This window comes from Salvelinus fontinalis, chromosome 31, assembly GCF_029448725.1.
Source record: "Salvelinus fontinalis isolate EN_2023a chromosome 31, ASM2944872v1, whole genome shotgun sequence".
In the NCBI taxonomy this organism is placed as follows: Eukaryota; Metazoa; Chordata; class Actinopteri; order Salmoniformes; family Salmonidae; genus Salvelinus; species Salvelinus fontinalis.
Genome location: NC_074695.1, coordinates 18825629 through 18852003, shown reverse-complemented (window position 1 = coordinate 18852003; position 26375 = coordinate 18825629). Strand labels below are relative to the sequence as shown.

Below are 26375 nucleotides of genomic sequence, written 5' to 3'. Positions count from 1 at the left end.
CTCACAACACCCCAGCAGCTGATAGACATCAACTGTGCGATCAAGGTCCAATGGCACCAATGAGACTGACTGTGATTGAACCCAGATCATATCCACACCACAAGACTGAGGGGATTAGTTTATGTGGCCCGGGTTACCTCGGTGGGAGGAGTTTGAACTGGTTGAAAAGTGATTGCATTCGTTTTGGAACCGCACCGCCTCCTGGGGGTGAGCCAGGTGCCCCGCTCTGGCCGAATGCGAAGTCGGCTCAAAACAAAAGTGACGTAATTATTAAGCTCATGGAGTGATGAGTAGGATTATGTGTTTTCACATGCAAAAGTGATTGCTTTGATAAAAACGCTTTATCTGCCTTCCCAATGAAAACTAGTTTGAAAATTCAAACATCTATTTTATGCAAAAGAGATGTGTTTCTGGAAGATGCACCATGCTGCCTTGTTGACAACATGACCGACTGGTGCAGATTACTGTTGTATTGAGAAGGGTGCTCCTTCCTTCCTGCTTTCACCCAATGATGTGACTGGCCATTGCCTGGTTCAACCCGGGCCAGCGTAATAGAACTCCCTCACTGTGTGTGTTGGCCAGAGGGTTGTTGCCAGGGGTCGGATCCATAGGATGTCCCAAGGATACCGCCTAGCATCAACCATGAGACTGACTGGGTTTGAACCGAGGTTAATCTGCATGTCACAAGAATGTGTTAGCCCACTGAGCTTAAATCTAGGCATTAGCTCAGACAGATAACACACATTTCAGGCAAGGTTACTCATCACACAAGAATAGTTCACTTTGTAGTCCTTTGTAGCTCAGTTCAGCGCATGGGACTTGTAAACTTTGATGACAATTAGGCTTGATTCACATAGTCCTACAGTTTATGTTCAGACTTCATATTATTGGAGTACACAATCGTCTATTTTACCTTTTCAATTACACAATACTTAGGCTAGACAATTGTTTACAAGTTTAGCAAAATGCAAAGGTGAAAGCAAAAGTGTTTACCTGACTGCTTTTAAAAACGTTGTTCTCCATTGCACAGCATGACAGGAAAGAGCAAAATGCCTCTGAAAATGATTATTTGTCAATACATATGCATCATAATGTAGTGAGAATACTGTACCATCTGTGACGCAACGCATTGGCATATCCGAAATTCCATTGATTATACCGCATGTATTGGAGTCACATTGTTTAATTTTTCCCTTCTAAATCTGTTGGATAAAAAAAGTAAGGATCAATGTATATAATTAACGATTTAGGCCTATCAATAAAGATATTTTACATGAAAAACTGGGCTATACATTTCATTGTGTCAAAGCAAATTACTAAAGTTACACAGAATTTACACACAAAAAACAAAAAAAGATTTATGATAGCAATGTACCAACTCAAAGCGGTTGAAATTTTACTGAAGAAGCAGACGGGTCGATTTCTGATGGATGAAACAGATTCCGCATTTAATTATCCAAGTCGTAACGGGCATTCCGAGTCTTTTCGGTGATTTGTCTCCATTCACCTAAGGAGCCGTTAATTTTGCTCCCAACGGGCTTTTCGTTCAGTAGTTCTTAGGAATTGACCTAAAACCATGATAAAATTGTCAATATATAATTTAAATCGTAAAAAGTTGCCTACCAGATCGTGAAATTTGAGTTCAAATACACTTTTACCTGACCAGATTATTAGATGGCCTGCAAAAACTAATTGAGAAAAAAATGTAATGCACTGAAAAAATGAGCCCGAACTAGACTGAGGCTCCTCACTAGATTGTTCCTGCACTGAGCAATTACCATCTTCAGTGAATATTTTTATAATTTGTCAGCAGATGATCGATGTCTGGTTTCTGGGGCTCAAAAAGCAATAACAGTAGGCTATGCAAATCAGGAAGCCAAATTAACGGCTCTTTCACAGCTGCAATTCGGTTCCCGACGGTCACCAAAAAGAGCCGTTCAAAGAGAGTCGTTCGTTCGCGAATGACCTACCACTACAACAAAGCAAGATGGCTGAAGTTGTGGAGCTCCAGAAACTTAAGGTTGTTAACCCTTTTTAGTTTAGTTTGAAACGTCTAATACCGGTATTATATTTTGGGGAAATCAAGTATTGTATGTTGTTAGCTATCTTTACATTGTAAATCATGATCTAGCACGCTGGGGATCTTCGGACACAAAGAGTCGTAGGTAGCTAGCTAGCAGATGCTAGCGGACAGGATGGAAATAGTCCATGCTTGCTGCACGGTGTAGCTAGCTAACAAGGCATTTGGAGGTTTGAGATATCCACGCGTGTATTGGGTTGGGGTGCCTTTGTTATTCAACGAGGGCCAAAGTTTGCTCTGCTACGGCTGTGAAGTTGGCAACTGACATCAGCGCATGCGCGACTACAAGTGAATGAATGAAATTGTACAGGATGTTTGGCCTAACGTTCAAGCACTTCGCTGTTGGGCAGTAACATTTGAATTGCAAAAATTGCCATTTAGTAGGACATCCTCTCAAATGTAATCTACACTCATGTCTCTCCCACAGCTTGCTGAACTGAAGCATGAGTGTGAAACCAGGGGTCTAGATGTGAAGGGCAACAAAGTGGAACTGATCACACGACTACAGGCTTATCTGGAGGAACATGGTGAGCATGCAATAATGTATGGACTAAATACACATGGGGTCAGGTTCCCATACTCTAATAAAGCCTGGTGCTGTTTCCAATCAATCAAATGTATTTATACAGCCCTTTTACATCAGCTGATATCAAATCAGCCGATGTCAATCAAATCACATTTTATTGGTCGCATACACATATAGCAGATGTTATTGCGGATGTAGCGGAATGCTTGTGTTCCTAGCTCCAACAGTGCAGTAATATCTAACGACACACAAGTCTAAAAGTATGAAAGTGGAATTAAGAAATATTAGGATGAGCCATGTTGGAGTTGAGTGTGTGTGTGATGGGATTTATGGACAGTGTGGATATAATATGTAGTACATCTGAAGAATACGTGAATAGAATAGTATATGTACAGCAATAGTTGAATAGCATGGCCTTGACTAGAATACAGGATATACATATGAAATGGGGAAAATGGTATTAAACATTTATTGAAGTGACAAGTGTTCCATGTCTATGTACATGGGGCATCAGCCTCTAAGGTGCAGGGATGAGTGACCGGGTGATAGCCAGCTAGTGACTAAGTTCAGGGCAGGATACTGGGTGGAGGCCGGCTAGTGATGGCTATTTAAGTCTGATTGTCTTGAGATAGAAGATGTTTTTCAGTCTCTTGGTCCCAGTTTGGATGCACCTGTACTAACCTCGCCTTGTGGATGATAGTAGGGTGAACAATCTGTGGCTCATTTGGCTGAGGTCCTTGATTATGTAATTGGCCTTCCTGTGACACTGGGTGCTGTAGATATCCTGAAGGGCAGGCAGTGCGATATGTTGGGCTGACCGCACCACCCTCTGGATAGCCTTGCGGTTGTGTACGGTGCAGTTACCGTACCCGGCAATGCTACAGGCCGACAAGATGTAGGCAATGATACAGCCTGACAAGATGCTCTCAATGGTGCATCGGTAAAAATGTGAGGGTCGTAGGGGCCAAATTTCTTCAACCTCCTGTTGCGCCTTGTTCGCTACATCGTCTGTATGGGTGGACCATTTCAGATTGTCAGTGATGTGTATGTTGAGGTACTTTAAGCTTTTCACCGTCTCCACTGTGGCCCCATCGATGTGGATGGGTGCGTGCTCCCTCTGCTCTCTCCTGAGGCCACGATCAGCTCCTTTGTTTTGTTGAGGTTATTTTCCTAGCACCACTCCGCCAAGGCACTCACCTCCTTCCTGTAGGCTGTCTCGTCATTTTTGGTAATCAGGCTGTTGTCATCTGCAAACTTGATGATTTTAATTGGGCTATGAAAGTGTAACTTGCTGAATTCCAAATCAACTTCTACTAGCCCCTACCCCTTGACACCCTTTTATTTTTAAAAGGTGTGAGCAATATGGTGAAAAGTCTACCCAGTCTATGAAATGGTCAAGTGAATCATAAGCCTGATTTTCATCCTAAACAGAGGATGACATGGGCCTAAATGAAGATGATGTTCTGGGAGAAGAGCCAGAGGTAAGCCTGGTTTTAAACCACTATAGCAGCAATGGCCCTTGATGTATGGATTAGATGGGTTCCACCATGTCCAGTAGAATTTTGATCATACAGTATAAAGTCACTTTGTACATGCTGCAATTGCTTTGGTGAAATATCTGCTAGAAAAATAAATGTAAAATCGTAGGTGCATTTCTTGATCAATCAATCAATCAATTTTATTTTATATAGCCCTTCGTACATCAGATAATATCTCGAAGTGCTGTACAGAAACCCAGCCTAAAACCCCAAACAGCTAGAATGCAGGTGTAGAAGCACGGTGGCTAGGAAAAACTCCCTAGAAAGGCCAAAACCTAGGAAGAAACCTAGAGAGGAACCAGGCTATGAGGGGTGGCCAGTCCTCTTCTGGCTGTGCCGGGTGGAGATTATAACAGAACTATGCCAAGATGTTCAAAAATGTTCATAAGTGACAAGCATGGTCAAATAATAATCATGAATAATTTTCAGTTGGCTTTTCATAGCTGATCATTAAGAGTTGAAAAACAACAGGTCTGGGACAGGTGGCGGTTCCATAACAGCAGGCAGAACAGCTGAAACTGGAATAGCAGCAAGGCCAGGCGGACTGGGGACAGCAAGGAGTCACCACGGGCGGCAGTCCCGACGCATGGTCCTAGGGCCCAGGTCCTCCGAGAGAAAGAAAGAGAGAAGGAGAAAATTAGAGAGAGCCAAGATTTTCAAAATGTTCATAAATGACAAGCATGGTCAAATAATAATCAGGAATAAATCTGTTGGCTTTTCATAGCCGATCATTAAGAGTTGAAAACAGCAGGTCTGGGACAGGTAGGGGTTTCGTAACCGCAGGCAGAAACAGTTGAAACTGGAATAACAGCAAGGCCGGGCGGACTGGGGACAGCAAGGTGTCAGCATGCCCGGTAGTCCTGACGTATGGTCCTAGGGCTCAGGTTCTCAGAGAGAAAGAGAGAACGAGAGAATTAGAGAGAGCATACTTAAATTCACACAGGACACTGGATAAGACAGGAGAAGTACTCCAGGTATAACCAACTGACCCTAGCCCCCCGACACATAAACTACTGCAGCATAAATACTGGAGGCTGAGACAGGAGCGGTCAGGAGACACTGTGGCCCCATCCGAAGAAACCCCCGGACAGGGCCAAACAGGAAGGATATAACCCCACCCACTCTGCCAAAGCACAGCCCCCACACCACTAGAGGGAAATCCTCAACCACCAACTTACAATCCTGAGACAAGGCCGAGTATAGCCCACAAAGGTCTCCACCACAGCACAACCAAGGGGGGGCGCCAACCCAGACAGGAAGTTCACGTCAGTAACTCAACCCACTCAAGTGACGCACCCCTCCTAGGGACGGCATGAAAGAGCACCAGCAAGCCAGTGACTCAGCCCCAGTAACAGGGTTAGAGGCAGAGAATCCCAGTGGAGAGAGGGGAACCGGCCCTGGAGAAACAGCAAGGGCGGTTCGTTGCTCCAGAGCCTTTCCGTTCACCTTCACACTCCTGGGCCAGACTACACTCAATCATATGACCTACTGAAGAGATAAGTCTTCAGTAAAGACTTAAAGGTTGAGACCGAGTCTGCGTCTCTCACATGGGTAGGCAGACTGTTCCATAAAAATGGAGATCTATAGGAGAAAGCCCTGCCTCCAGCTGTTTGCTTAGAAATTTTAGGGACAATTAGGAGGCCTGCGTCTTGTGACCGTAGCGTACGTGTAGGTATGTACGGCAGGACCAACTCGGAAAGATAGGTAGGAGCAAGCCCATGTAACGCTTTATAGGTTAACAGTAAAACCTTGAAATCAGCCCTTGCCTTAACGGGAAGCCAGTGTAGGGAAGCTAGCACTGGAGTAATATGATCAAATTTCTTGGTTCTAGTCAGGATTCTAGCAGCCGTATTTAGCACTAACTGAAGTTTATTTAGTGCTTTATCCGGGTAGCCGGAAAGTAGAGCATTGCAGTAGTATAACCTAGAAGTAACAAATGCATGGATTAATTTTTCTGCATCATTTTTGGACAGAAAATTTTTGATTTTTGCAATGTTACGTAGATGGAAAAAAGCTGTCCTTGAAACAGTCTTGATATGTTCGTCAAAAGAGAGATCAGGGTCAAGAGTAACGCCGAGGTCCTTCACAGTTTTATTTGAGACGACTTTACAACCATCAAGATGAATTGTCAGATTTAACAGAAGATCTCTTTGTTTCTTGGGACCTAGAACAAGCATCTCTGTTTTGTCCGAGTTTAAAAGTAGAAAGTTTTCAGCCATCCACTTCCTTATGTCTGAAACACAGGCTTCTAGCGAGGGCAATTTTGGGGCTTCACCATGTTTCATTGAAATGTACAGCTGTGTGTCATCCGCATAGCAGTGAAAGTTAACATTATGTTTTCGAATAACATCCCCAAGAGGTAAAATATATAGTGAAAACAATAGTGGTCCTAAAACGGAACCTTGAGGAACACCGAAATGTACAGTTGATTTGTCAGAGGACAGACCATTCACAGAGACAAACTGATATCTTTCCGACAGGTAAGATCTAAACCAGGCCAGAACTTGTCCGTGTAGACCAATTTGGGTTTCCAGTCTCTCCAAAAGAATGTGGTGATCGATGGTGTCAAAGGCAGCACTAAGATCTAGTAGCACGAGGACAGATGCAGAGCCTCGGTCTGACGCCATTAAAAGGTCATTTACCACCTTCACAAGTGCAGTCTCAGTGCTATGATGGGGTCTAAAACCAGACTGAAGCATTTCGTATACATTGTTTGTCTTCAGAAAGGCAGTGAGTTGCTGCGCAACAGCTTTTTCTAAAATTTTTGAGAGGAATGGAAGATTCGATATAGGCCGATAGTTTTTTATATTTTCCGGGTCAAGGTTTGGCTTTTTCAAGAGAGGCTTTATCACTGCCACTTTTAGTGAGTTTGGTACACATCCGGTGGATAGAGAGCTGTTTATTATGTTCAACATAGGAGGGCCAAGCACAGGAAGCAGCTCCTTCAGCAGTTTAGTAGGAATAGGATCCAGTATGCAGCTTGAAGGTTTAGAGGCCATGATTATTTTCATCATTGTGTCAAGAGATATAGTACTAAAACACTTAAGTGTCTCTCCCGATCCCAGGCCCTCGCAGAGCTGTGCAGATCCAGGACAGCTAAGCCCTGGAGGAATACGCAGATTCAAAGAGGAGTCTGTAATTTGCTTTCTAATGGTCATGATCTTTTCCTCAAAGAAGTTCATGAATTTATTACTGCTGAAGTGAAAGCCATCCTCTCTTGGGGAATGCTGCTTTTTAGTTAGCTTTGCAACAGTATCAAAAAGACATTTTGGATTGTTCTTATTTTCCTCGATTAAGTTGGAAAAGTAGGATGATCGAGCAGCAGTGAGGGCTCTTCGGTACTGCACGGTACTGTCTTTCCAAGCTAGTCGGAAGACTTCCAGTTTTGTGTGGCGCCATTTCCGTTCCAATTTCCTGGAAGCTTGCTTCAAAGCTCGGGTATTTTCTGTATACCAGGGAGCTAGTTTCTTATGACAAATGTTTTTCGTTTTTAGGGGTGCAACTGCATCTAGGGTATTGCGCAAGGTTAAATTGAGTTCCTCAGTTAAGTGGTTAACTGATTTTTGTCCTCTGACGTCCTTGGGTAGGCAGAAGGAGTCTGGAAGGGCATCAAGGAATTTTTGTGTTGTCTGAGAATTTATAGCACGACTTTTGATGCTCCTTGGTTGGGGTCTGAGCAGATTATTTGTTGCGATTGCAAACGTAATAAAATGGTGGTCCGATAGTCCAGGATTATGTGGAAAAACATTAAGATCTACAACATTTATTCCATGGGACAAAGCTAGGTCCAGAGTATGACTGTGGCAGTGAGTAGGTCCAGAGACATGTTGGACAAAACCCACTGAGTCGATGATGGCTCCGAAAGACTTTTGGAGTGGGTCTGTGGACTTCTCCATGTGAATATTAAAATCACCAAAAATTAGAATATGATCTGCTATGACTACAAGGTCTGATAGGAATTCAGGAAACTCAGAGAGGAACGCTGTATATGGCCCAGGAGGCCTGTAAACAGTAGCTATAAAAAGTGATTGAGTAGGCTGCATAGATTTCATGACTAGAAGCTCAAAAGATGAAAACGCCATTTTTTTTTTTGTAAATTGAAATTTGCTATCGTAGATGTTAGCAACACCTCCGCCTTTGCGGGATGCACGGGGGATATGGTCACTAGTGTAACCAGGAGGTGAGGCCTCATTTAACACAGTAAATTCATCAGGCTTAAGCCATGTTTCAGTCAGGCCAATCACATCAAGATTATGATCAGTGATTAGTTCATTGACTATGACTGCCTTTGAAGTGAGGGATCTAACATTAAGTAACCCTATTTTGAGATGTGAGTTTTTACGGTATCACGATCTCTTTCAATAATGGCAGGAATGGAGGAGGTCTTTATCCTAATAAGATTGCTAAGGCGAACACCGCCATGTTTAGTTTTGCCCAACCTAGGTCGAGGCACAGACACAGTCTCAATGGGTATGGCTGAGCTGACTACACTGACTGTGCTATTGGCAGACTCCACTAAGCTGGCAGGTTGGCTAACAGCCTGCTGCCTGGCCTGCACCCTATTTCATTGTGGGGCTAAAGGAGTTAGAGCCCTATCTATGTTGGTAGATAAGATGAGAGCACCCCTCCAGGTAGGATGGAGTCCGTCACTCCTTAGCAGGTCAGGCTTGGTCCTGTTTGTGGGTGAGTCCCAGAAAGAGGGCCAATTATCTACAAATTCTATCTTTTGGGAGGGGCAGAAAACAGTTTTCAACCAGCGATTGAGTGCTGAGACTCTGCTGTAGAGCTCGTCACTCCCCCTAACTGGGAGGGGGCCAGAGACAATTACTCGATGCCGACACATCTTTCTAGCTGATTTACACGCTGAAGCTATGTTGCACTTGGTGACCTCTGACTGTTTCATCCTAACATCGTTGGTGCCGACGTGGATAACAATATCTCTATACTCTCTACACTCGCCAGATTTAGCTTTAGCCAGCACCATCTTAAGATTAGCCTTAACGTCGGTAGCCCTGCCCCCTGGTAAACAGTGTATGATCGCTGGGTGATTCGTTTTAAGTCTAATACTGCGGGTAATGGAGTCGCCAATGACTAGGGTTTTCAATTTGTCAGAGCTAACGGTGGGAGCCTTCGGCGTCTCAGACCCCGTAACGGGAGGAGTAGAGACAAGAGAAGACTCAGACTCAGACTCCGACTCGCTACATAATGGGGAAAACCGGTTGAAAGTTTCTGTCGGCTGAATGAGCGACACCGGTTGAGCATTCCAACAGCATTTCCCTCCAGAAGCCATGAGAAAGTTGTCCGGCTGCGGGGACTGTGCGGGGGGATTTATACTAACGTTACTATCTGTACTTACTGGTGGCACAGACGCTGTTTCTTCCTTTCCTACACTGAAATTACCCTTGCCTAACGATTGCGTCTGAAGCTGGGCTTGCAGCACAGCTATTTTCGCCGTAAGGCGATCGTTCTCCTGTATATTATGAGTACAGCGACTGCAATTAGAAGACATCATGTTAATGTTACTACTTAGCTTCGGCTGTTGAAGGTGTTGACGAACCATGTCCAGATAAAGCGTCCGGAGTGAAAAAGTTGAATGAGGGAAAAAAGTTGCGATGGAAAAACTAAAAATATAAACGGTAATTAAAAACAGAAACAAAACAAAAAACGTAAAGTTGTCAGCTAGCAAAGTAAAGTAAAGTTGGCAGCAAAACGCACAGCAACAAAACGCACAGCAACACGTCTGCAGATTCAACAGGTGATGATGCTTTAGAACATGTAGGACCTCACGAAAGAGGATGCCATCACTGAGGATAATGACAAGAAACCCATAGTGTCTGAGGAGTAAGTTTTTCCTTTTATGTGAACACACATTGAAGAGTGACATTTTCTCTCCAATTTCCTGATGATCTGATGTCCCTATTGAAATATGTTAATCATGTGATTTTAATGTGTTTTAGGACGGCTGAAAAGAAAGTGGTAAAAATCACACCCCCAGCGTCTGTGGATGAGGTAATATGATGCTTGCTGCACTCTCACCAGTCATGCCAAGTCTTCAATGCAATGGTGGTGTGCTAACCTTTAATTAAAATGTTTTATCCTGTTTTCCCAGAGGGTACAGAAAAGAGCAGAACGCTTCAATATCCCTGCGTCAGCTGATGGCAAGAAGGCCACACGTTCTGCCCGGTCAGTATCCCACAAATATTCCCCACACTATTGATTAGGCATATCTATTAACCTATATTGACAATTTGCATTGTGTCGTCCCCCCCCCCCCCTTACGCTGCTGCTACTCTCATATATGCATAGTCACTTTAACTATACATTCATGTACATACTAGCTCAATTGGGCCGACCAACCAGTGCTCCCGCACATTGGCAAACCGGGCTATCTGCATTGTGTCCCACTACCTGCCAACCCCTCTTTTACACTACTGCTATTCTCTGTTCAATCAATTAATTTTATTTTATATAGCCCTTCGTACATCAGCTAATATCTCGAAGTGCTGTACAGAAACCCAGCCTAAAACCCCAAACAGCTAGTAATGCAGGTGTAGAAGCACGGTGGCTAGGAAAAACTCCCTAGAAAGGCCAAAACCTAGGAAGAAACCTAGAGAGGAACCAGGCTATGAGGGGTGGCCAGTCCTCTTCTGGCTGTGCCGGGTGGAGATTATAACAGAACTATGCCAAGATGTTCATAAGTGACAAGCATGGTCAAATAATAATCATGAATAATTTTCAGTTGGCTTTTCATAGCTGATCATTAAGAGTTGAAAAACAACAGGTCTGGGACAGGTGGCGGTTCCATAACCGCAGGCAGAACCGCTGAAACTGGAATAGCAGCAAGGCCAGGCGGACTGGGGACAGCAAGGAGTCACCACGGGCGGCAGTCCCGACGCATGGTCCCAGGGCCCAGGTCCTCCGAGAGAAAGAAAGAGAGAAGGAGAAAATTAGAGAGAGCCAAGATTTTCAAAATGTTCATAAATGACAAGCATGGTCAAATAATAATCAGGAATAAATCTGTTGGCTTTTCATAGCCGATCATTAAGAGTTGAAAACAGCAGGTCTGGGACAGGTAGGGGTTCCATAACCGCAGGCAGAACAGTTGAAACTGGAATAGCAGCAAGGCCAGGCGGACTGGGGACAGCAAGGAGTCACCACGGCCGGTAGTCCCGACGTATGGTCCTAGGGCTCAGGTCCTCCGAGAGAAAGAAAAAGAGAAGGAGAAAATTATCATATATATATATATATATATATGCATTGTCACGTACATACTACCTCAATCAGCCTGACTAACCTGTCTGTATGTAGCCTCGCAACTGTATATAGCCTGTCTTTTTACTGTTTTATTTACTTACCTATTGTTAACATTATACCTTTTTTGCAATATTGGTTAGAGCCTGTAAGTAAGCATTTCACTAAGGTCTACACCTGTTGTATTTGGCGCACGTGACAAATAAACTTTGATTTGATTAAATATGTATTGTGTTCAGGTTTGGTTTGCCCGCTGCTGCACCTCCAACTTCCACCCCAGGTCAGTGTGAATCTTCCAGTCATTTTCACAGTTCTCATGTGGTTTTTTTTTTTTTTTTTAATCCAAGAACCATAACCTGCAGTCAGTTTATAAACAAGTGTTGAACAACCTCATTATTACAAGTAATTATGTTTTCTCCTGCATTTGCACTCTGGTTTTAATTAGTGTTTCTCTCTATCAAAGGTGTTACTGTGAATAAATCCACTGAGTAATCCAAATGTGATAAACAGTGACCTCCCCTCATTTAAATAATGTAACCATAAGTGACCCAGAAGATTTAATCAAACATCTATCTCTGTGTTCTGTGTAGGCGGTCAGCGTTGAACAGCTAAAAAAGCGAGCAGAGCGATTTGGCGGGAACGTTTCTTCAGTTTCCAAGAAGGTGAGCGCCTAGGGATAGGGCAGCTTCTATCCTCCCTGGACAGCTTATTAGGTACACCTATCTACTACTGCCTTAGACCCCCCCTTTGCCTCCAGAACAGCCTGAATTCATCAGGGCTTTCTAAAAGGTGTCGGAAACATTTCACAGGGATGTTAGTCCATGCTAGTGCGATAGCATCACGCAGTTGTTGTAGATTGTACGGAGGTACATTCATGCTGCGGACAGCCTTTTCCATCTCATCCCAAAGATGCTCTATTGGGTTGAGGTCTGGGGACTGCGCAGACCACTCAACTGAATTCGCTGTCATGTTCCATGCAATGTTTTTCCACTCCTCAAATTGTCCAGTGTTTGATCGCGTGCCCACTGGAGCCACTTGTTGTTTTTAGCTGATGGGAATGGATCCCGGTGTGATCGTCTGCTGCAATAGCCCATCTGTGACCGGGATTGATGAGTTGTGTGTTCCGAGATGCCGCTCTGCGCAGTTATTTGCCTGTTTGTGGCCCGCCTGTTAGCTTGCACGATTCTTGCCATTCTCCTTTAACCTCAACATGTTTTCACCCACAGGAGTGCTGCTGACCAGATGTTTTTTTGTTTGCTGCACCATTCTTGGTAAACCTTAGACACCGTCATGCTTGAAAAGCCCAGGAGTGCGGAAGTTTGAGATACTGGATCCGGTGCACCTGGCACCGTAGATTATACCACACTCAGTTGCTTAGGTCACTCCTTTTGACAAGTCTAACGTTCTATCGAACAGTAACTGAATGCCTCTGCCTGGTTTATATAACAAGCCACAGCCAAGTAACGTACTGTCTGTAGGGGCGATCCATTTTCGTGAATGGGGTGGTGTACCTAATGAACTGTATAGTGTGTATTTGACTACAGGGCATCCTGAAAGAAATACTCAATTGCAACTTTGTGATTATTACACTTCAGCATTTCTGATTAAACCACCTCCAAGTTAAATATTTAAGACCATATGTCAAATCACATTTTATTGGTCACATACACATTTAGCAGATGTTATTGTGGGTGTAGCAAAATGCTTGTGTGTTACAGGTTGAGGAAGATGAAAAGCTGAAGAAGCGGAAAGAAAGATTTGGGATCCTCGCTGTGGTTACACCTGACGTTGAGGTATGTTTTCACATTCTGTATTGAATCAATACAGGTATTATACAATTTCTTTGATACTTAATTAGTGGTTACAGTTTTTTCCCACCGGCAAAGAAACGGAAGCGTTCTGAACGATTTGGAAATGTGACTGTGTAAATTGTGGTATTTACAGATGTTTTATGTTTTTATTTTGTTGCAAACAGAACTGAAATGTACTGTATATAGCTTGGCAATTATCAGTTGCATTACATTTTGTCATTAAAGTCGTTTTCAATTATTTTCTGTGATTTCTTTCTATGGGTTTGCTACTTGATTATCATCTAGTTGTATCAAGTGGAGTACACGGCCTGGTAGCAGGGCACCCGCCTCATTGGGTCCCCCAAGATAGCGGCCTGAAACAGCATGCTGGACCATGTGCTTACATTGCCAGACCTGTGAGCTGAGAAGTCAGGACCTTTCTCACTAATCAGTAGCAATATAGGAAGCCAGACAAGTAAAGGGAAGAGTTTATGCAGCCTTGTCTCGTTGACTAGACGCAACATAGTGAATGTAAATCCGCCCCCCCCAACAAAAATAAAGTAGGTGGGGTGGGAGTATAACGCAAACGTCTAGCATCCTAAAGGTTGAGTTCAAATCTCAGACATTATCATTTTAGCAACTTTAACTACCTTTTAGCTACTTTCCAACTACTTAGCATGTTCGCCAACCCTCCCCCTAACCTCAATTCGTACCATATGTTTTTCAAATTCGTACCATAAAATGTATGATGGACATCCACAAATTAATACACACCAAGTGACTCGGATTTACATACAGGATAATATGAAATGTCCTGAGACCGGGTTGGTTTGTGAGTATTGGGACATTCTGCTGAGCAGTAATAAGAATAGTCATGGATTTATTTGAAATAGCAATTTCTAAGAAGAATCTCGGTCGCTTTTAAAATCGAAGCAAAAATGTTGGATTTATTGGGCGATGTCTTCCACACCTTCAGATGGGCCGTTCAGAAAGGCTATCTTGAGCGGAGGGAGCATTGATACAGCCAGGCAGGGAGGTAGAAACACTCGGACACAGCAGGCCCCGGAGTTCTTCATAGGGGACATGGTCGTCTGACGTTCACAGCTCCTCAATTGGTAGGCTGAATTATCCACTACTGAAGTGTGATTGAAGGGTGGTTATTCCGCGACTGTAAAAGCGACCAGACCACCACACCTGCAATAATACAAAACAGTCCCCAGACGAGGCGATATTCTGCATCCCACGTCCAAACCGGGAATATGTTATAGATTAACTCACCCTTGTCTGCTGATTGTAGGCCCTTTGCATTTACTTTTCTGTCAGGCCATGGGCACCAGAGAGGTTTCATTTATTTGCCACAGATGTTAAGAAATTATGTTTAGGGACATGTGGCATATGTACTTCATCCACACCATTGACGTCAGTTCCTGTGACGTACCAAGAGTCTAAAATATTGTCCTTCTCAGTAATGGCGGCTTCGTTCCCTTCTCCTTCTGGAACAAACAACAAATGGTACTTCACCCGAGAACAGATCGAGAATAGCCCATCTCGTCGTGCGGGGCTTGATCCAGACAAGGAATTATCCTACAGACAGCAAGCCGCGAACCTTCTGCAGGACATGGGACAGCGACTCAATGTGTATCTTTTTGTCGGGCCGGGGACGATTTGTGCCTGCTAACGGTTAGTTATAGAGATTGATGGCGGTTTGGCGGCATGGCTAGTTGCTATCTTATATGGATACTATATTCATGTTAGCCTATTTATTAATCTGTGTTGTGTAAAGACTGGTGTAGTTACTAACTATTTGTAACAAGTAGCCCAGACTTGCTGCTGTGACTCGCAAGGGCCAGGGAATTGTGTTCTATTAGCACAACTAGATAGTTAGCCTAGCCAGTTAGCTAACGTTGTGTGTAGGCCTCTGCGGCCTTGGCATACGCTTCCTGCGGAGAACAAAAGCCAAGCAGGGGCCGTTTGTCAAAGTTATTTATTATTAACGGGGTTCAGGTGTATTAAACACGTTCTTATATTTTGATAAAAGCATTGGTTTTGTTGGCCATAGTGTTAGGGTGATATCAAAGATATGTGGCGCTGTTGTGGGAGCTAAGCTGGCAAACTTTTTCTGCTATTACGAGTGGCTAGCTAGCTAGTAGGCTAAAAACATCCTGGGACAAGCGAACGTTAACTGGCGTTAATTAACTACATAATATAAATGGTATTGGTGAGGTCCAATGCTGTAATGTGATAAAATGCCCCTGTGTATTAAAGCTTGTTAGTTTCTTATTTCTGATACCATGTCATTGGCCTCTGCGTGGCCATTTATTAATTACTTCCGTAACTACAACAAACTCTGACCCAGAATGCCAAACTGGTCTCAGAGTAATTCGTATTATTCTGCATGTAAATCCAAGAAGAATATTTAGTATGAAATGTTACATTTCGAATGGTATGTATTAATTTGTTCATGTGCATCATCCATTTTGTATATGTTACTAAATACAATTCTTAGCAAAACGTACAATATGTTACGAATTCTAGCTAGGTTGCTTACATTAGCTAGCTCACTAATGTTAGCTAGGTTAGGGTTACGTTTAGGAGTTAGCTAACCCTTCCCATGGCCCTGTAACCTAACATAAAAAGTAGTTAAAGTTGCTAATTAGCTTAAATGCTGAAGTTGTCCTTGATGAGATTCGAACTCGCAACCTTTGGGTTGCTAGACATTTGTGTTTTACCTCACCCATCCACCCCAACCATACTAAATGGATTGACTCGGATTTACATACAGAATCTGAAAACTCAGACCAGGTTGAGAATGCTGTTCTAGCCAGCCAGTTATGTCCTACTATGTACCATCAGTCAACAATAGGAGTAGTTACAATAGATCACTTAGCTACACCCACAACTAGCTAGTTTAGTTGAAAATAAGTTGTTAGCTGCTGTTACATAACATAAATGTAATTTCTCAAAAAATACTTTGAGTTAAATCTCACTGAGATATTATGTTATCCTTAACCCTTATGCATCAGGTCCCAGCTAACAATTAATACTGCTATTGTGTATATGCACCGATTCTACATGATCCAGTCCTTCACCAGGTTCCACAGAAATGTAAGTACTTTTGCACACTGACAGCCTCCCTTCCACAATTGTGTCTTGTAAAGTTTTAATTAAATCTTATGTGAAATGCATAATGCGTAGCACTAACAAGACACCAGTTTTGATCAAAATGTACAACTTATTTTTTTTTTACCCTCAGGTGATAGCTCCAGCAACACTGTTCCTGGCTGCAAAGGTTGAGGAACAGCCCCGCAAGTTGGAGCATGTTATCAAGGTGACCCATGCATGCCTCAACCCTCAGGACCCTTCACCAGATGTCCGCAGTGATGTAAGTCTCCATGGTCTGACCACTCCACTTCAAACTCACTATGACACTTGCAGTGTGATCCTCTGACCACAAACTGATTGTGTAGATCCAGTGTTCTACGTTTTTGGGTATTTTTAAACACCCAAAGTACGTACTTGTGTCAATATGCATGAGGGTAGTTGCATCATAACTGTTTGACATTGATTTCTCCGCTTGCAGGCTGTTGGTGTGTTATGAATATTTATTTTTTGATTAGATATTGCTTTATTTGATACAAGTTCTGGCAAGAAACGGAGCAATAACATTTAATGCAACTTGACTTTAAAGTTCTTGATAAAATTTGAAGTGGTCTTGATAACATTTGAAGTGGTCTTGATATCTTTTGTGAAGAAGACATAGTTCCAATACATTCTCTTTCACAGGTTGTGAAAGAGGGTGTTGATATTCTCCACACACTCACCATCTTCCTTTCAGACTGGGAGATCTGTAAACAGTTCTGTCCATACCAGGGGTTGGAACCAAAATTATTTTCCAATTATTTTGTTCTGAACAGAATTTTTTATTTTTTGTCTCAGCAAAATAAAGTTCTGACCGGTTTGAACCCCACAAAAAGTGCTGGTTTACATAATTCCTTTCTGTTCCTTTTTTAACCTGTGAAATCATTATTATTATTATTTTTTTTACATTTATCTCATTAAATTTCTTTACCAATCAGTGCAGATCAAGCAGGCAAGCTAGTTGTTTACATGCATGATGGATAGACAAGTGTAGCAGATGATGCAAATGCGACTGAAATTTTGCAGGTGTGGGGTGGAGGAGGCTTGAAGCGATGGGCATCTTGTTATGCATAATCTGAATTGGGTCCACAGAATAATACTTAACTTCTTAGTGATCCCTTCCCGCTCAGATCCCGGTAATGGGATTGATTTGACAACATCCAGTGAAATTGCAGCGCTCAAAATTAAAAAACAGAAATACTCATAATAAAAATTCACAAAACATACATGTATAATACATCAAAATAAAGCTTGCCTTCTTGTTAACCAAGCCGCAGTGTCAGATTTCAAAAAGGCTTTACGGCGAAAGCAGACCATGCGATTATCTGAGGACAGCACCCCTCATACAAACACATGAAAATCACATTTCAACCATCCAGGTGTGACACAAAACTCAGAAATAACAATATAATTCATGCCTTAACTTTGAAGATCTTCTTCTGTTGGCACTCCAAAATGTCCCAGAAACATCACAAATGGTAATTTTGTTTGATAAATTCCTTCTTTATATCCCAAAATTTTACATTTATTTGGCGCATTTGATTCAGAAATTACACCGGTTCCAACTCGCCCAACATGACTACAAAGTATCTAATAAGTTACCTCTAAACTTGGTCCAAACATTTCAAACAACGTTCCTAATCCAAACTTAGGTATCATAAAACGTAAATAATCGATAAAATTTAAGACTGAATAAACTGTGTTCAATACCGGGCGTAAACAAAGTGAAGCGCGCACCAAAAGACTAGAGTCCACCTGGAGTGACACATGTAAAGAACAGGGCTACTTCTTCATTTCTCAAAAGAAAAATATCAACCAATTTCAAAAGACTTGACATCTAGTGGAAGCCATGGGAACTGCAAACAGATTCGTATTAAAAAGGGCTTACCATAGAAAACTAATGGAAAAAACATTGATCTCAAAAAAACATTCCCCTGGCTGGATTGTGCTTGGGGTTTTGCCTGCCAAATCAGTTCTGTTATACTCAGACATTATTCAAACAGTTTTAGAAACTTCAGAGTTTTCTATCCAAATCTACTAATAATATGCATATCCTAGCTTCTGGGCCTTAGTAGCAGGGAGTTTTCTTTGGGCATGCTTTTCATCCAGACGTGAAAATACTGCCCCCTATCCCTAAGAAGTTTTAAGAGGAGCGGCTTCTATGGAGGAACTTTAAATGTCCTTTTGAGCTAGCTAGCTAGCTAGATAACAAGTTGTGTGTGTGCAGTGCGGCACCACATTTGTAAAACATGTTTTATTATTTTTGTGGTTAACCTTTCTGGGAAGGTGGTTCTGCAAGCGGAACACCTGACCTACAGCCAGTGAAATTGCAGGGCGCCAAATTCAAACATCTCATAATTAAAATTCCTCAAACATACAAGTATTATACACCGTTTTAAATATAAACTTCTTGTTAATCCAACCACAGTGTCCAATTTCAAAAAGGCTTTACGGCGAAAGCACACCATGCGATTATGTTAGGTCAGCGCCTAGCCACAGATAACCATACAGCCATTTTTCAGCCAAGGAGAGGTGTCACAAAAGTCAGAAATAGCTTTAAAATTAATCACTTACCTTTGATCTTCATCTGATGGCACTCCCAGGTCTCCATGTTAGACAAATGTTAGATAAAGTGAATTTTTATGTACAAATACCTCCTTTTTTGTTCAGGTTCAGTAATCCAAATGCACAAAGTCCAGACAAAAAGTCAAAAAAGTTATATTAAAGTTCGTAGAGACATGTCAAACGATGTTTCTAATCAATCCTTAGGGTGTTTTTATCATAAATATTCAATGTTTCAACCGGACAATGCTGTTTTCATTAGGAAGGGAACGAACGTCGCACGCATAGCCACGCGCGATAAACAACTCATGGCTTTCAGCTGAGCCACTTGCTTTGAGTGGTCTTATTCTCTCCCCTTTCACAATAGAAGCCTGAAACAACTTCTAAAGACTGTTGACATCTACTGGAAGTCTTAGGAAGTGCAATCTGACCCCACAGACACTGGATATTTGATAGGCATTCACTTGAAAACTACAAACCTCAGAATTCGCACTTCCTGGTTGGATTTTTCTCAGGTTTTTGCCTGCCATATGAGTTCTGTTGTACTCGCAGACATTATTTTAACAGTTTTAGAAACTTTAGTGTTTTCTATCCAAATCTACTAATTATATACATATTCTAGCTTCTGGACCTGTCACAGGCAGATTACTCTGGTCACGCTTTTCGTCCAAACTTCCCAATGCTGCCCCCTATCCCAATCCATCAAGGTAACTAGGCCTATAGTATTCCTAACTATCATTGAAAAAATGTATCCATTCTTCTCTAGCCAATTACAAATCTTTCTCCCTATCTTCTGAATAATGCTTCTAATGTCAGTACCGTAGCCTATGCTTCAGAGGGGGAGGGGCAGGTAACCGGCACAGGCAAAGATTTTTAGGTTGCGAACAGACACTGGAATAAGTTTCTGAGTGACAGTGAGGGCTTTGCATAGATGCTTTGTTGGGGGACTAGAAAAAAAGTGCCTGGAACATAAAATAGTGTTATTAACCGGTTCCCATGCTTTTAAAATAATGGTTTTGTTCCGGAACATAAAATAGTGTTATTAACCGGTTCCCATGCTTTTAAAATAATGGTTTTGTTCCGGAACAGTGGATCATTTTCATTCCAGGTTCCTTGAAAATACCATTATTTTCTGGTTTTCGGTTCTGTTCCCTTAACCAGATCCAACCCCTGGTCCATACTCACTGCTTTGATCTGTAGAAATTTTAAAGCTATCCTGCGCTTTGGGGTTTTCCTTTTTCTCAATCTTACCTTTACCATCATGCTCCTTTAAGTGCTTAAATTGTTAAAACAAAGTAAGAAATTGGGTGTTCTGAGGCAGTTGTACCTCCGTGAAGGTAAGACTGCGTAAAGGGAAAGCAAGAGGTGTGAGTGAGACATGAGGGGTGAGAGAATGCCTCCTAGTGAGTAATGCCTGTCTCCTGCCTGTCCTCTCAACCTCAGGCTTACCTGCAACAAGCCCAAGACCTGGTCATTCTTGAGAGCATTATACTCCAGACCCTGGGTAAGTTGGGATGGACAAATGAATGGGGTCTTTGATTTCATCCCAAACTAGAGAGATGTGATGCTTAATAATATAATAATTAATATTAACCTCTTTGTTCTTGTATACAGCAGTCTTTGAGTAGCAGTCCATTCCATTGGAAGGTCACATCTAGTCTTCCATGCTCACTTTATCAGTACTGTCTTGCATTTTCGGTTCCCCTCTGTTTTCGTCATTAACTTTACAACGCAGCACTTTCTTTTACCTTTTCCTCTTGACTTTAAGCCATTCTTTTGAGTCACGTAATTGTTGTGATGGAAGATATGTTGGTTGTAATCACATTAGAGATAGTGAATTTAGTACAGTATTGATAGAATTTGGATGGCACAGTAAAATGCCCATTCACCACCTATAACCCTTGTCTCAATGACTGGCTTAAATGTTAATGCTAAACCTCTAATTCTCAACTCATTTACATTTGTGTTATACAGGGCCTGTCATCTGAAGATCTAAAGCAGTGCATTCATTCACTATTTACTGTAGTTTCATAAGACTTTGGTTTTCAGGGAATTATTTTAACGCTCAGTGAGAGTACTGAGAGTTCAGTAACTATTGAGCTGAACCTATTTTGACTTAACACCCTCAGGTTCCCATAAATCAGGATAGAAGATTCTAGAGTGTTCTTAGAAATTGTTGCTCATGAAACCTTTTGTCTCCACTCTACCCCCTTCATTACAGCTTTTGAAATCACCATTGACCACCCACATACTCATGTTGTCAAGTGCACCCAGCTCGTCAGAGGTAAGAATTAACAAACCCCCTTTCTAGGCTACTGGTGAAGTTTCAGAACTCTAGTACTTTCACTTATAGCATAAATGGTTCTTACTTATTTAAATGTATTATTTATGAGTGTTTTTATTGCATGTATTTAATGCCATTATTTTGAACGCAGCAGGTTTTAATTGTATTTTCTTGTTTCTCGTGTTGTTGTCCCAGCGAGTAAGGATTTGGCCCAGACCTCATACTTCATGGCTACCAACAGGTATGCTGTTCACTCTGTGAACTCTGAGCTTTACATTTTTCAATTCAATACAAATGCAATGCAACATTGTCTAAACTGAAAAAGGAGATGTTCTTATGACCTGTATTAGAATGAAATCACCACCCATTGATGAGATGCACAGTCCTTTTTCATGGTATTCTGGAACTGAATCGGTTTCTTCTCCCCCCCTTTGGATGGTTGATCTGGGACCCAACCTGCTGTGTAGCCTACACCTGACCACATTCTGCCTGCAGTACAGCCCACCCATAGTGGCCTGCGTCTGCATCCACCTGGCTTGCAAGTGGTCCAACTGGGAGATCCCTGTCTCCACAGATGGCAAGCACTGGTGGGAGTATGTGGACAATACTGTCACCCTTGAGCTGCTGGATGGTATGTTTGAATTTCATTTTGTGTGTCTGCAGATGTTGGTTATATTGTAAGGAAGTGAATTGCAGAGCCCCTTGTAATACTTTGTTACCCACAGAGCTCACTCACGACTTTCTACAGATCTTGGAGAAGACACCAAGCCGATTAAAACGCATTCGCAACTGGAAAGTAAGTTGTAGTTTGTAACATACTTGCACTGATTTTAAATTCTCATAGCTCCATTTCATTCAGGGTATTTCCTTATATTGTTCCTTAACTCAGTGGTGTCTTGTCTCTTGCTCCAGGCGGCAGGTCAGACAGTGAAGGGAGGGAAGTCTAAGGTGCCAGAGGACGGGGACCAGACAGATTGTATGATGAGCATGATCTCCATGTCGTCCTCTGAGACCACGCTGGCCAGCCTCTCCAACCCTTCCTCTTCATCTTCTTCCTCATCCATGGCTCCCATACTACTGGAGCTCAAGTCGACCCTGGGCAGTGGCTCCGACCAGCCCAACCACGTCGAGCTGCACGCCCCAGCCAAGGTGTCACTGAGTGAGTATCGGGCCAAGCACGCTGATGTCCTGGCTGCTCAGAAGAGGAAGCTAGAGAACATGGAGGCCAGCGTGAAGAGGGAGTATGCCTCGGCAGCCCAAGCTCTGATAGGCCAACATCAGAGGAAGGAGAAGTACCACCGTGATCAGCAGCAGTCCAGCTCCCACCATTCCAGCTCAGCCTCCTCTGACCTCAGCAGCCCCTCGCCCATCATCCTCAAGATCCCCTTGGAAAAGGAGAGGGGCGAGCGCAGCTCCCTGAAGATGCGCCTCCCTCTGGGGACTGGGGGGGGAGGGGGGCACAGTGGAGGAGGGAACAGAGGAGCCGGAGGAGAACAGGACATCAAAGTGAGAATCCGGGTGCCTGAGAAAGTACGCAGTGCAGGCTCGGGAGAGGAGGGGGGCAAGAGTAGGGAGGGCAAGCATCGAGAACGCTCCCACCACCACCATCACCACCACCACCATCATTCATCGTCGTCTTTGAGCGGTGCTTCCGTCTCTTCGTCCTCGTCACATAAACACTCAGCCAGTGCTGCTGGAGCTGTAGGAGGAAGTGGTAGCAAAAAGACCCCCAGTGACTCATCTAGAATGAGCTCCTCTTCCTCTGCGTCTCGAAAGAGGACACACTCCACGGAGTCCCAGGGATCCCACCCCTCCAAAGTCTCTAAGTCCTCCAGGAACTCAGCCCACCAGCTACCTGCTCTGTTAGCTGTCTCCAGTGCACACTCCCTGGGGGCGCAAACTGCTGAGATCCTCCCATCCCTGGGTCTCCCCTCCCTCCACCAGGGAAACTTCTCTCACTCCAAGGGGGACAAGACTGACACTAACGGACACAATGCAGGCGGGGGAAGCCAGTCAAATGAGTACCAGGACACATTTGAGATGCTGAACTCTTTACTGAGTGCTCAGGGGGTCCAACCTGCTCAGCCTCCCATGTTTGACTACCGGTCTCAGTACGGGGAATACAGATACAGCGGAGGGTCCAGGGGGGGCTCTCGACCACCACCCCTGCCTGCTGAACCGCCACCTCCGCTACCCCCTTTACCAAAATGATCCCTGATGAAGGGGTGAATTACTGACAGTATCTGTAGAGGCCTCCACATCCTTCCTTAAGACATTTGCACTGTGACTTTGGGTCCCTTTATGTATTTGAATGAATCATGTTGTGGTTTTCAACTTGACAGCAAAGAAATGTACTTCCAATACATACTTTTCAGTGATGCGTGTACAGAAGTTTCTCCCTTGTTACATCATCATATCCAATACATCTGTGGGGCAATAACAGGTGTGAAAGAAAACAAAATGATTTTATTTATAAAAAAAAAAAATGTAAATACTATTTTTGATGTTATTCATTTTTGTATTGTGATATGAACTCAAATCCAATTTGATGGAATGACTGGACCTGATATTTTAAACATGGCTGTTTAAGTCATTTTGAATGCACAGTAGAAATAACAAACTTGTCTGCTTCACTTCTTAAATTGTGTAAGTCTCGCTAACAATTAGTATTTTTCAGAATGTTTTTAATATACTATTTATTACTGTTGAATGCAATTAGAACATTTTGCCAACTGCCTCCCCCGCACTTTCTGCTGTGTCCTGTTGAACTGAAGGATAGTTGAGTGCTTACACATGTCTATTTGAGAATGCATGTCTTCAAAGCCATCATTTTAAATGTTTTTGTTGAAAAAATAGTCACTGAATCAGATTTTTGCCCCCCCTCCATTTTGTCTATTGTAGTACATTTTTCCCCTCTGCATTATTTGCAACACTTAATTAATATATAATGTAAAATTACTTTAGTGGACAAAATATTTTTACATTTAGTTAAGTTGCAAAAAATACTTGAAATTTAAAGGAACATTTCAGTTTTTCTATTTCATATTCATCTCCAGCACCACCCCAACATCAACATGTGAAAATTGTGCATTTTTTTGTAGTTAAAAATAGAGGAATATAAGTATTTCCAATGAATATGCAATGCCAACTCATATTTGGTTTAAATCCAATGATTCATATTAGGAAAACTTATCTAACGCTTTTAATTTTTTACTACAATACAGAAATGTGGCATTTTTATATGTTGATTTTGGGTAGATGCTTGCTGGACATGACAAATATGAAGTTTACTTTACATTTTATTTCCCTTAAGGCTTGTATTTTAGTTTCTAGATTTGAATGTGTTGCAGTCATTGTTTTAAATGGTTGTAAAATGTTAGTCATACTCAAATAATTACACTAACGTACAGAGTTTATACTACAGTACTTATCTACATATTCCTACACATTTTGATAATGGACTGATTTTTGTCTTAGTGCTTTGAACAGAATTCATAGTGTTGCTTCCACTACTGTTTTAACGATAACTGATGTCTTCACTCGTACATTTTGAATGCAACTGAAATTGTATTTTTGTGAGATTTTGGTAAGGTGCATAATCTTGTCTATATTATTTAGATAATTTGTTTTTCTGGTTTCATGCCACACCATATGGTTGCTTGTGGCGATCACACCATGTTGTTGCTTGTGGCGATCACACATGCTCAACTGAGGGACTTTAGAGGTTTTAACATAAGAACATCTCCGGTACCACTGTGTCAACCATCACAGTCAACATTTAATTTCAGTGAGAAGGACCTGTTCAATTAAGAGAATCTTACCCTTCATGTTCCAGACTTGCTGTTTGTCATGCTTATTGGTCAAACTGGTGTAGTCTTTCTCCTTAAATCATGTTTAAAATTGTATGATAGTGGAAATGGGCTTGAACTTAGCTCTGACATGTTTCAGACCGTTTAACAGAACTCTTTGTCCAATGGATGGGTTAGCTGACAACGTCACATAAACGATGCACATGCTTCAATGGGGCAGAAGTCTGTGTGTTGTGATTCTGGATGGCCAGATGGCTAGAACCAATACAAAAGGCTGCCATGTGGGGAATTGTAGGTGGCTCATTTCAGTTAGTTTTTTTTCTTGTTACCATGTCTTGTTTTTTAGGTGTTTTGACTGATGTCACATCTATGCTAATATGTCTAAACTTCACAAGCTAGCTAACCAACAACTGTAACAATGTATTTGAGAGACGAGTGCTCATTGTGCAAATGTATTTATGTTTTCAATAAACATTGGAGACTAAATATAGTTTACATGTCAACAATCTAAGCCAACCCTGTCTGTTTTGCCCCATAGTTGTGCACACATTGCTTTTGTTGCTAAACAACCAACCAATCTATAAGCTGCCAATGGACAATTAATCAGCTGGAAATCATGTAAAACAGCTGTGGCATACTGATTTGATGTGGTATTTTGCTATTGATTGGTTTTGTATATAATGGAAAGAGTTGACATTATGGGAGCTGTTTCCTAGTACTTTAACTGATGCATTGAGGGAACAGGTGTACAGTTCTACTGTTTCTACAGTCTGCTCAGTTTCTACAGTACTTGAGCCCAACCATTGATTCTTGTCACTCAGGTAAGCCTTTATGATATATGAAGAAAAACACATGGATATGCTTTAAAATGCACTGAATCTTTATCCCAGCAAGATTGCAATCAAACAGATTTTCTTTTTGTTAAAACTGAGGAAATTGTATTTTGTATTACCAGGAGCATTATGCAGCATTATGCTTCCATTCTGTGTTTTGTATTATATGATAAGACACACATTGGTACTATATTAAGTTAAGGATCGACTGGGACTGATACATGGATAACTGTATGCAGTCTGTCTTGTGTGAATGCTTGTTGAACATGAATGACTACAAAATAAAGCTGATATGAAAATAGAAGGAAGACATGCAACTAAATGCAAAGTCACAGTGCTACTCATCTACTTCATAAACTTTTCCAAAAGTTGTATCAGTCTGTACCTATTGTCACATCTTGTTAATGTTGTCGTGGTACCACAAACTCAGGTCTGGAATAGGAATGTTTGGGCTATCTTTTGTTTAAAATGTATCTAAAAGTCTGCATTGTTTTGTTGTGAACACGGTTATTTTTTAAAAAATGTGTTTGATATAATCCCATGTCAATAAATGTTTGAAGAAAA

At 42.1% G+C, this 26375-nt stretch overlaps 2 protein-coding genes across 4 annotated transcripts; both read left to right on the top strand.

Moving 5' to 3' along the window:
* Positions 1 to 1911: 1911 nt before the first annotated feature.
* On the top strand, positions 1912 to 13444 carry LOC129829733 (SAP domain-containing ribonucleoprotein-like). Its single transcript, XM_055891622.1, has 9 exons — positions 1912 to 2020; positions 2508 to 2607; positions 4038 to 4087; positions 9924 to 9985; positions 10102 to 10153; positions 10254 to 10327; positions 11635 to 11675; positions 11986 to 12057; positions 13114 to 13444. The coding sequence occupies exons 1-8, from the start codon at positions 1988 to 1990 to the stop codon at positions 11997 to 11999; spliced, it is 426 nt and encodes a 141-aa protein (XP_055747597.1). The 5' UTR covers positions 1912 to 1987; the 3' UTR covers positions 12000 to 12057; positions 13114 to 13444.
* On the top strand, positions 13112 to 26375 carry LOC129829732 (cyclin-T1-like). Of its 3 annotated transcripts, none has more exons than XM_055891621.1 (9): positions 13112 to 13188; positions 16209 to 16290; positions 16439 to 16567; positions 20329 to 20389; positions 21107 to 21169; positions 21356 to 21410; positions 21637 to 21800; positions 21895 to 21965; positions 22082 to 26375. In XM_055891621.1, exons 2-9 carry the CDS (start codon positions 16243 to 16245, stop codon positions 23378 to 23380), a joined length of 1890 nt encoding a protein of 629 aa, XP_055747596.1. In that variant the 5' UTR covers positions 13112 to 13188; positions 16209 to 16242; the 3' UTR covers positions 23381 to 26375. The 3 variants fall into 3 exon arrangements, with proteins under 3 accessions (XP_055747596.1, XP_055747595.1, XP_055747594.1); XM_055891620.1 differs by lacking the exon at positions 13112 to 13188 and adding an exon at positions 13549 to 14823 and having other exon boundaries at positions 21365 to 21410; XM_055891619.1 differs by lacking the exon at positions 13112 to 13188 and adding an exon at positions 13549 to 14823.